This window comes from Heteronotia binoei, chromosome 1 (assembly GCF_032191835.1).
Source record: "Heteronotia binoei isolate CCM8104 ecotype False Entrance Well chromosome 1, APGP_CSIRO_Hbin_v1, whole genome shotgun sequence".
Taxonomy (NCBI): Eukaryota; Metazoa; Chordata; class Lepidosauria; order Squamata; family Gekkonidae; genus Heteronotia; species Heteronotia binoei.
This window is the reverse complement of record NC_083223.1, coordinates 123,567,941-123,580,017: the sequence shown is the minus strand read 5'-3', so window position 1 is coordinate 123,580,017 and position 12,077 is coordinate 123,567,941. Positions and strand designations below refer to the sequence as shown.

The 12,077-nt window shown below is 42.7% G+C and overlaps 1 protein-coding gene across 2 annotated transcripts in view; it reads right to left on the bottom strand.

The window, feature by feature from the left end:
- Window positions 1-10,290, bottom strand: part of HECA (hdc homolog, cell cycle regulator) — a 262,046-nt gene extending 251,756 nt beyond the window's left edge. For both annotated transcript variants that reach the window (XR_009555463.1, XM_060240301.1), the window contains exon 1: window positions 9,683-10,290. Coding sequence is in view for 1 of the 2 variants with exons in the window: in XM_060240301.1 (XP_060096284.1) it covers window positions 9,683-9,911 (229 nt within the window). In the remaining variant the exon portion in view is untranslated. The remainder of the gene's footprint in view (window positions 1-9,682) is intronic.
- Between the last annotated feature and the right edge of the window lie 1,787 nt (window positions 10,291-12,077).

The following is a 12,077-nucleotide window of genomic DNA, read 5'->3' as shown; positions in this document are numbered from 1 at the left end:
TATTAGAGTCTTAGCAAATTAGCTTTCAGAAATTATACTTCTAGATGTGAAGGAAGTAGTACAGGAAATAATTTGGGTTTTTATTCTAAACATGACATAGCTCAGATCCAAGCAATTCTCTTCATCTCAGCTGACAAAAATGGAAGCCTATCAGCACCTGAGAGCCAATCTGGCATAGTGATTAAGTGTGTGGACTCTTATCTGGGAGAACCAGGTTTGATTCCCCACTCCTCCACTTGCAGCTGCTGGAATGGCCTTGGGTCAGCCATTGCTCTTGTATGAGTTGTCCTTGAAAGGGCAGTCGTTGTAAGAGCTCTCTCAGCTCCACCTACCTCACTGTTGCGGGGGAGGAAGGTAAAGGAGATTGTGGCTGCTCTGAGACTCTGAGATTCAGAGTATAGGGCGGGATATAAATCCAATATCAACACCTAAGAAAAGCTCAGAAAGAATATATGTGTGTCTAAAGTGGTCCACAAACTAGGCATCTATGGCAATGGCAATAAGGTACTATAGGGCAGCACTGCATACCATAGCTGCAGTCAGATGTAGCAATAAACTGTGGTTTGATCAATCGACTGAATGTAGATGATGGCTGTCAACAAACATGGATTTCCAATTAGGGTTCGTAGCTGGTTCTTTACCACAGTTTGTGCTGTGTTTTATTGTAACATCTGAAATCACAAACCATTTTACCGGGTGCTTTGAAACTGCTTGATCAAAGACAGCAGTGTAAGAAGTTTGCTTGCAGAAAACAAAGGCATTTATACTTTTAAATTCCATAAATATGCCTATTACTATAATTTTATATGTTGTTATAAGATGTACATTTTATATTGGTTGAGAAGTAAAATAAGTTTCAGCTTGATAAAAAATAAATTTTGAATATATTCCATTCCCCCCCCGCCAAAAAAAATTATCCATTTCTCCCTCAAAAATACACAAAGTTTTCTCTCATGATTTAAAAATGTCCTGAAATTTTGCATTTTCTAACAGTCCTCAAAACTTTAACACATGAAGCTGCCTTATACTGAATCAAGCATTGGTCCATCAAGGTCAATACTGGCTACTCAGACTGACAGAAGCTCTCTGGGTTCTCTGGGTGAGATTTTTCGCAACAACTACCTTTTGATCCTGGAGATGCCAAGCAGATGCTCTACCTCTGAGTCTTTATCCCAGTTGCTTGCTGGGAAATCTAAAGAAGCAGCTAAAAAAAAAACCTGGGAGAAGTTATATGTGTGGTTAGATTCTTAAGATTCACTGATGTGAACTCTTATTTTTATTTCTTTGTTATATATACCAAATATTCTATACAAACCAGAAGTATAACCTGAAAAATAGTTGTTTTGCATAAGGACTTGCAATATTTTATATAATATTTATATAATATTTTATATAGATTACGATGTTAGAAGAATGTAAAAATAGATCAAAAATATCTTATTTATTGATATGCAGAATGGATTATAATTATATTATTAGCTGTTCAATACTTTTCTATTTCCATTTACCCTGCCCTTTTTCTTTTTCTTCTTTCAAATACCAATAAAACTTTTCAAATTAAAAGAGATAACTTCACTAAACTCATAAGAACATAAGAGAAGCCATGTTGGATCAGGCCAACGGCCCATCCAGTCCAACACTCTGTGTCACACAGTGGCAAAAAAATTTATATACACACATACACTGTGGCTAATAGCCACTGATGGACCTGTGCTCCATATTTTTATCTAAACCCCTCTTGAAGGTGGCTATACTTGTGGCCGCCGCCACCTCCTGTGGCAGTGAATTCTACATGTTAATCACCCTTTGGGTGAAGAAGTACTTCCTTTTATCCGTTTTAACCTGTCTGCTCAGCAATTTCATCGAATGCCCACGAGTTCTTGTATTGTGAGAAAGGGAGAAAAGTACTTCTTTCTCTACTTTCTCCATCCCATGCATTATCTTGGACAATATCTCGGACTCAAAGGACATAAGTTAAAAAAATGTATACATGCTTTACTGAAATAGCCACAACTACAGAAAATGACACTGTGTTTAATCTATGAACATTTTAAAACTGATGTTTCCTTACAAAACCATCAAAAAAAGAAAATTTAAAAACCCTAACATTTGCAAAAAAAAAAGTTCTACGTTTTTCCCCCTACTGAATGCAGCAGTTCACATCCTGAGCAAAATATAACTACACCCAAAGCACAAAAACTTGCTGCAAAAATCTTTAAAACTGGTAGAAAATGAATTTACACATTTATTTCCATATGCTGACCCACTGAAACACTGAAACGAACAATAAGCAATGCATAAGGAGCACCAACTCCGTTCTATGTTGCTTTCTTGAATTAAGACCTGCATAAATTCCAAGCGCTCTGTAGAGTTCCAAAAGTCCAAAGAAAGTCCAAAAGTCCCTGTAGGATGTACCAGTGCAACAGTACACTGGTAAATATCCGTTTCTGTGTTCGCTCCATCAGGCACATGCATACTAAAGGAACTGCAACTACAAGTTCAAATTACAAAACTATATAAGTTCAAAGTACAAAATTATTTTTGTATTTTGTATTTTGAGCTTGTATAATTTTGTAATTTGAACTTGTAGTTGCAGTCCCTTTAGTACGAATGTGCCTGATGAAGCAAACTGGAAAACGGATAGTTACCAGTGTACCGTTGCGCTGGTACATTCTACGGAACTGAACTGTTACTCATATTTCTGCACTATCTCTATTTAACTGAAGAAAGTCTTATTTCAGCTAACAGATGGCTACTGAAACCAAGAGTATGACATCTTTTCACTCTACATAAACTACCACACTTAAATTTGAAGTTTTGTAAGCCAAGAATGAATTCATCTACAAAATTTGGTATTTGTAACTTAATTTGAAAAGCTGTATTTGAACAGCAGTTGTACTACCGACTGACCAACCTAAAATCTTAGTACTAAAGAGGGGGAGGGGCGCAATTTTCCGGCATGTTCAAAAGCTCCAAAAATCAGTGCTAAAGCCTGGTTTAAATGTGATGCCAGGCAAACATGTTTACTGGCCGGCCAGCCAGGCCCCGGGGAGGCTGCCGCACAGTACATGCCACACAGTACGTGCCACATTCCACGTGTCTGGCTTTACACTTAAATCAAGCCTTCCAATACTACATATGTACAGGGGCATACTTTACATTAAATAATACAATGCCACTCAAGTAAGCAATTTTAGCCCAATCAGATCACCTTTGATCAGTCTCTTGAATGTTTAGAGATGCCTCTCAAAGACCTCATGAAAGGAAGAGGAAGCTTTCTTAGCTGGAACTTTATTCACTTTAAGCCAAATGCTCTAGCCAAACTGATACAAATGTATGGCTCATTGATTTGCCTCTTCCATTTTACCATGGAAACAATGTTTTGTTTTTTCATGTTTAGGCCATTCATGCACAGAATCAGATTTGAAATAGTCTCACCAAGGTAAATTGTGTGGGGCATAGTTCAGAACTGATAACACAGGTATCTAAAGCAGTGTTCATTATCCTGCAGTTGGCTTCCGCTCTGTTCATCAACAATGACCAAATTACATTCTCCTGCCAAGGAAGTCGCAAGTCCCAACTTGTATCTTCTGAAGAGGATCAAGGAGTTCCATGTGTTAAGTTCTTGCTGGTTCTCCTCATGGCCACACGCTCTGTTACTCTGTCAGTAAACTTGTAACTCAGATCCAGCTCAGCTTCTTCAGCACTCTCTCACCACACATTTCCTGTATCTGTGCTGCTGCACTGCATAATCTTTTACAACCCTGATAACCTTATATATAAATGAGCAGGCGAGGAAGCACACTATACATACAGAAACTTCTGTTTCTCATGCCCACCTTTGGAATAAATTAAATGAGACTACCATTCCAAAGAGATTGTAACATTTGAGTATAAATTTATATACTGGAAATTCTCTTCAGGATAGAGGCAGTCAAACAGTAGTCTGACATAAAATAGCCTCATGTATCTTTCAAAGACACACACTGAAAGTGGTGACAACAGAGCCTCAATCCAAGACCCTTGGGAATAAAAAGCCATACCCTGTCATGACATTCTGAGCAATATTATGTATACAACAATTTTTAGTCACTTGAGCTCCTTACCGTACCAACTCTCTTTTTATTGATTTACAGATAAAACCAGGCCAGATTAGGCCCAAATTGTAGACATCTTATTTTGGAAAACATGCAAAACAGCAATTTAAGGGGATGAATTTGAATGTTATGAAACTAGCATTTAAACTGTATGGAAGGGAAGCAAAATATTTCCTAGAACAGAAGTTGTAAAGCAAGAAATTTGAACGGATGCATATTGATTGATAGGCATAATTAAATAGTTTCTGCAATGTGTACAAATAAAAAAACACAACAATAATATTAAAAATTTCAGAACTGTACTAAAAACTGTATAAAGTTAATCTTACAGAACTAGGGTTCTTTTATTGATAGAACAAATAAAATAAGCCTCCTCTGCAACATGGAGCTGCTTCACTACAGCAATCAAACAAAACTGGATTGTCTTGTCAACACAAGAAAATCCAGTTGCAAGTAACTGCTTATAGCACGGCACCAGCATAATATCCAATGAGTCTTTGTCTGGGATATGTAATATTTTGGAACGTTGATTTATATCAACCATATGTGGAACAAAGTAAGGGAACAAGTTTCCACAAGTATTCCATGCTCCAAGGAACCTGCCAAAGCAAGACAATGGTACACCCCTCTCATGATGGGCCTATACCACTTTACAATCAAATGTTCCCTTCATGAATTTTTCAACATGCACCAAACTTATGAGGAGAGGATTAAATAAGTGATCAGCTATACCTAAGGGAGTACAGGAACTTGGGAGAACAGTGCCATGTACCTATTGGGATATTTGAATCACCATTTAGAAAATAAAAACAGAGCTTGCAAGAAGAGAGCTGTCCCATCGCCAGTTCCAGACTGGTTTAATATAAACCCAGACAACAGCCATGATGAGGAAGCAGACATGTCAGAAGAAACTGATTATGGAATAATTCGGATAAATGTTGCTGAAAAACAATCAATGTTCTCCATGCACTGAAGCAACCATTTCTAATGTAAAGTCACATCAATTCTATAATATAAATTGATATTTTAAAAGTTTATGAAAAAGACATTTCAGAACAATCCAGCATTAATTAAAGCATCAAATTATTATATTGTATGTTTCTTTACATATTTCTTATTGGTGGCAGTGCTTTGAGGATTTAAAACCTATTTCAAAAATGAAAAACAAAGTTTTTAGCTACAGTTAAACCCCTCCCCCCAAAAAAGACCACAGTAGAGGACAGATGCAGAAACCATCTTCTGAAGAATGGGGCACAGATGAGATAATGGCCCATAAAGCAGGAACTGATGATCTTATTCCACACCTGGTCTACCAGTTAACTGTGCCTAGTCTGATACTGCATGATGACAATTACACGTGTGCAATAAATCTGACCCAGTAGCAATTATTTTGTTGTTAGCAGGGCCACTAAAACACATATGGGGTCCATTCACAAATGCATTATGTGAATGAGCCATCCAAGAGCCCACAATATAGAAATACCTTGTCAATGCCTCCATACTTTTTAAAAAGGACTCCATTCACACATTCAGGTGAATACCCAAATGTTTAGTAATGCGACAATATGTAAAATGCTCCCTACCTTAACTAACTTTAACAAACCTGAAAATACTGTGCACATCAGTGATTAACAGCTTACAGAATCATAGAATCACAGAGTTGGAAGAGGCCATACAGACCATCTAGTTCATGGATGTCAATTGCTATGAGGGATAGATCTTACATAAATGGGACTTTGTGGGGCTGGGCCATGCATGTCATAAGATAGTGGAGATATAAACTTTACAAACAATTAAATATTTGTTTTTACTTAAAACTCAAACACATTTAAAACTCTTGCAATATTTTGTTTGAATTGGAAAGGTGGGGAAATAGTGGGATTTGGCAATACAATTCTTAAAATAAAACATCAAGAAAAAGCACAAGGCTCACAGCAACAACTAAAAATATAAAATGCTCCGAAACCAGGAAAACATGAAATGGCTGGGCATTGCAAGCTCCCCGCCCCCGCCAAGTCGACTCAGATTGGCAATGGTTCTCCAGTATAATATTCCCCTTTGGCTGTGGGTTCCCATGTTAGTGTACTCACTAGGCACCAGGTCCATTCAATAGCAACAAGCTGGTTCAAAGCATCAACTCTTTATTTGCAGGGACACCACTCCAGCAAACAACAGCTTCAGCTGACCACAGGAACACTGGAAAGCGAAACTTGAATTCCACTCCATTAAAACACACTGCAACACAGACAATGTTGCAAGAAAACTTGAAATGCAATGTTGCAAGGAAAACTTAAAGTCTCTGCACTCAGGCAGACTATCTGGGCACAGAGGCCTTAATGGAAAATCCATTCTATATTTTCTTTACAGCTTTGCAAAGCCAGAAGAGCCTCCTGCTTTAGCCAGCAAAGACAAGGCAGAAGGAACTAGAAACTTTGGCAGTCTAGGAGCTTCAAAGCATGAGTACAAGAAGAGAAGGGGGAGGGAAAGAGCTGCAGGCCTGATTAAAGCCCTGGGTGGGCCAGTAATGGCCCACAGGCCAGACATTTGACACCCCTGATCTAGTTCAACCCCCCTGCTCAATGCAGGATCAGCCAAGAGCATCCCCGACAAGTGTTTGTCCAGCCACTGCTCACCACCTCTCTAGGTAGCTGATTCCACTGTTGAACAACTCTTACTCTAAAATAGTTTTTTCCTAATAACCAGATGGTACATTCCCACTCTTAATTTAAACCCATTATTGAGAGTCATATCCTCTGCTGCCAACCGAAACTGCTCCTTGCCCTCCTTTAAGTGACAGCCCTTCAAATACCTCAAGAGAGCAATCAACCTCCTCTTCTCCAGACTGAACACTCCCAAGTCCCTCTACCTTTCCTCAAAGTGCTTGGTCTCCAGGCCTCTGATCATTCTCGTCACTCTCCTCTGCACCAGCTCCCTTCTATCCACATCCTTCTTGAAGTGAGGCACCAGAACAGCACACAACAATCCAGGTGCAGTCTGACCAATGCAGTGTACAGCAGGACTATGACATCTTGTGATTTGGATGTTATGCCTCTGTTGATAACACCCCAAGACTGCACTAGCTTTTTTCATCAGTGCATCACACTGGCTTCTCCATACCTCAAAATTATATATCCTCAGCTGAAAGGCCTGCAGCCAATCTGCACACTGATCTACTTGTACACAATATGCACATTTAAAATAGCGAGTGTCAAACTTTACTCTGTAATTCTTCATCAAAGTCAGTCCCACGAAATCTTGATATAAAATCCAGGTATCAACTGAAAGCATGAGAAACTCACATACTCCATGGTTTATGTTTTCATTTTAGCAGTGCCTATAAAACCACAAACCATGCATTAAACACAGGGAGTTTAACACAGTTTGTCCAGGTGTGTCTGAGAAACACATTTGTGTTCTAGTTCATAATGTTTAAGTCAAAAAAGCAAATAAATGTAGGCATCTTTTCATTTGTATCTACTCCTTCTAAACTTTTTGACGGAATACTTTAAAACTTTCTCTGCCACCAAGGGCATTTCAATAGAAATAAGTTGCTCTGGATAACGTATGATTTATTTCTGAGTAAACCTGCTTAAACTTGGTACTCTGAGAATTAGATGCCTCATACACACAAACTGAAATTCTTAAAACTTCCTCAAGAGCCTACAGCAGCCTCTCTGCAATAGTCTGATGTCCACCAAGCAAATGGAAGGCCAAATGGGATTCCAATCCAATATTTCTAGAGACACACACAGTTCTAGCACCACAACAGCTGGCATTTTGTCACAACAAAAATTATCAGAAAAAAACTAGCTTCTTTTGAAAACACAGTGATTTGGCACAAGTGATTAAGGCTGGAGTTCCAAAGTGGGCAAAGGGCCACACTATCTACCTGGTATCTTTTATGGAGATTTGCTACTAAAAGTATATAAATTATGAAGGCAACCTATCCCTGTGCTGCCCCCTCATTCCCAAATAATCTGCATGCTCTTCTTTAAGCCATTCTGTTCGGTGGAGTTTGGATCTGGTAACGTACGGAGATGCAAAAATAGGTATTCGTCTACACTTACAGTATCAGGCCACAACCAAATGCGCTGAACATCAGCATCCATGTCCTAAATTTAGTACAAACTATCCGATTGCTGTGTTTCATCAGTGAGGGCATTGTGCCGAAAGCTACTCCTAGCTGAAAGCAGAATTTAAATTGTGATTTTCTGGAGAAATGTATTTATAAATTGGAACATCTTGCAATAAGTCTACCATACCAGGTAAGACACAGAGCATGTATTTTGCCCCTTTATTTTGAACTCCTGCAATCTGTCCCAATATTAGAAATACAGTTCTCAAACAAGGACCTGGAAAAGACCCACAAGAACACTATTACAAAAATGATTCCTAAGTTTTCATTCACAGGCCTCACAAAAAAAAAATCTGTTTATCACATCCACTTGCACATGTTTGAAAGGATCCAAAGCATTCCTTTGGCCACTACTGTCTTGCGAAAACAAATACAGACTGCTGCAAGGTGAGTTTTCAACCCAAGGTATCCTTTGCAAAAGCGAAGTATGTGTGTTCCCTCCAAAAGGTGCATCACATTCAAAAACAGTACCAAGAAGCAAAGGTGCCTCAGGGTCTCATGAAGCCATTGTAAAGGACATACACATGGTTGTTGTTGATGCCAGTAGACATAACATTTTCTTCTACCTCAGGCACATACATGGGGAGAGCAGCTGAAATCGGGTGACCAAATACAAAGGAAGAAATCCTCAGTGTGCTTTCTTATAGATGGAAAAATCAAGACTCAACACATGATCGTATCAAGCTGCTTCAGTTAGGGACCAGACCAGTGAACCTGCAAGCTCTGTACCCTCTCCACCACTTGTGGCACCTCTTCACAATGACCAGAGCAAATTCTATATAAAATTATTTTGGCTAAAATAAGACAAAAGCCAGCTACTACAGACTACAAGTTTGTGGTGTTTAAAAACAACCTCTATGGTATATTTTGATGTGCTCACTTCCTCTCTTTATATACAGGCCACTAAGTTCTATGTCAGAAGCAGGATTGGAGTACAGTACCCATGGCTCCACCATGCTGGTTTCCTGAAATCCTGTAGCCTAAACACTTTCCAGATCTGTGCCTAGAGCCACCAGCAAAAATCCGAGCCCCAAAGTGACCCTTCTGAAGATGTAGGAAACGCATGGCCTGGCCTTTCCCTCCCCATCCACAATCCAAGGCATCGTACACTCGTTAATCTCCGATGGGGTGGGGAGGGGGGAATCTGTGTTTGCAATCTCCTTGTCTCGCCGAAGTAAGCAACAGTGTCCCGGCCAAGAAGCCCGCCGCAGGCTGTGCTTACACTTGCGGCCGAACTTCAGGCCAGGAGGAAGCCCGTGCTTCCCTTCCTGCCCAGCTCCCTCCTGGCATCCTTCGACCTGCTGCGCCATCGAGGGCCCGGGCAGATTTACAAGCAGGAAGGGAGGGAGCGAGGACTAAGTTGGGAGGCCCGCACGCTGCATCTCCGGCTTCGCCCCGTCCTGCTCGGCCAGGCCCTCCCTTTCCTCCTCTTTTCCCCGCTCCGCCTTACCGTTCTTAGTGTCGGCCGAAGCCGAGCCTGTCGCAGCCGCCACTCCCCCGGAGCTTCCAGTGCCTCCTGAGGCTGCCGCCGGCCCGCTCCCTCCCGCAGCAGCCACCGCGGCCAGAGCTCCTCCAGCGCCCGCTGCCCCCGCCGCTGCCAGGGCTCCATTTTCCTGCTCGTCCCCGCTGCTGTTAGCGCGCTTGTTCTTCTTGCCCTTGTTGCTCTTCTGGTTCGGCATCGCCGAGGGAGGAGGAGTGGGTCGCAGCAGGAAGCTGGCGGCTGTTGGTGCTTTCTCCGCTGCTGGTGCTCCCACTACCACACTACCACCAAGCGTGGTTTAGTGCAGCCCCATTGTCAGGAGGCAGCGGAGGAGCGAGCAAGCTCAGCTCTGGCTCTTCTCTCCCCCTCCCGCCTAGTCGCATGCACACCACAGCCGCCAGGCCACGGGAAGGAGCGCAAGCACGGGAAAAGGCGTGTCTTGCTTGTTTTGATTCTGCTTCTCGCCCCCCTGGCGCTCTGCTCGCCTCCCGCTTCCTCCTCCTCCAGCTGCCTGGCTGCCCAGGCCTTGATGACAGCGGAAAGCAAAGAGCAAGTGAAAGGAACGGAGGAGGAAGGCGCGGCTCGGAGGCTGGGCCAGCAGCACCAGGGTGGCGCTTAGTTAGGCCTTTGCCTCGAGCGGGAAAGTGACGGCTTCTGAAACGTGGAACGACCAAGAGCTGAGAGGAATTCCCCCCGAGGTGTTGTCGTGGAGTGTTCCACAAACGTGGGAATTGTGCGGGATCCTTTAGTGTGATCCTGCTTCTAACTCACAGAACAATTAAATCCAGTGGCACCTTAAAGACTACCGAAATGTATTCCTTCCAGGATAAGCATTGTGGCTGATTCCTTTGGTGTTGCTGATGAAATGAGCTCTGACTTACCAAATGTTATGCTGGAACAAAGTAAATCTTTACCCTACTACTGGACTTATATTTAATTCTTCTGTGCCTAACCACCAGTAATTCATATTTACAGCACGATTAAATGGAAGCCTCTATTTTCAGTTCATATCTGGCTGGATTTTTAAATTTTATTTCTTTAAAACATTTACTAACCACCTTTATACAACCCATAAAAGTCACAGTTTGAAAACTCCGATTAGGACTTTAAAGGACAAAAACAACACCTTGAATTGGGTTTAAGAGTTGATGGGTAACCACCATGATTGCTGTAGTACTAGGGGCATATGCTCCTGATAGCTGACCCCAGTGGTTTCTAGCTGCAGCATCCTGCACTAGCTGCTCTTTCTGAACACTCTTCAAGGATAGGCTCAATTAGAGCTCATTGCAACAGTTCAGTTTAGATGTAGCTGATGAGCACAATGGCTAGATCTGACTGACCCATTAACAGATGCATTTGACACACCAGCTGGGTAAATACACTCCAAGCTGCAGCAGCTGCTTGATTCTTTGAAAGTGACCACTGTGTCAAGCAGAACTCCCAAGCTGTGCATCTGGCTTTTCATGGGGAGTATGACCCCATCCAAGACGGGAGATTTGAAGTCACTGGTTTACCTTTCTATTAACCCAGATAACCTCTGTCTTCTCAGGATTAAGTTTCAGCTTGTTCATCCCCATCCAGCCCATTACTACGCATACAAGTTCAGAATGTCAAAAGCTTCCTTGGAATTAGGTGGAAAAGGAAGATAGAGTTGGGTATCATCTGCAAACCGGTGACACTGCAGCCCAAACCTCTGACAATGTCTCCCAGTGGCTTCATCTAGGTCAGGTGTCCCCAACCCCCAGGCTGTGGACCAGTACCGGTCCATGGCCTGTTTGCAACCGGGCCACAAAGACTGGCTGCCCCCCTGCAGTACTGCACAGCCTCACCGCCCTGCCCCTCCTCGTGGCGCCTCCTACAGCCTCCATTTTTACCATTTTAAGGCCAGGGAAGGGGCAGTGAAGCGCCACCTTCCCTGGCTCTTTAGAGGCTGACCGCCCCCCATCGCCAATCAACTGATCAACTGGGAAAACCGCTGTAGCAGCAGTGGGCAACCCGCTGAAAAAGCGGCGCTGCCTTGCCTCCTCCCCACTTCCTTCCCGCCCAAGAAGGAAGTGGAAAGGAGGCAAGGGCAGCACCACTTCTTCAGCAGGTCACTCGCTGCTGTTGTGGCAGTTTTTCTAGCTGATTGGTGGCGAGGGAGTAGTCTCTAAAGAGCCAGGGAAGGCAGCGCTTCACCGGCCTTCCCCAGCCTTAAAATTGTAAAAACAGGCTGCAGGAGAGGCGGCAAGGTTGCGCGGTGCACAGGGGGGCAAAGCCGAATTCTGTGTCCCCACCCTGCTGGCCCTGCGGCCACGGTGGGTGGGCCAGCCCTGGGCCGGTCCCCGGTGCCAAAAATGTTGGGGACCACTGATCTAGGTATTAA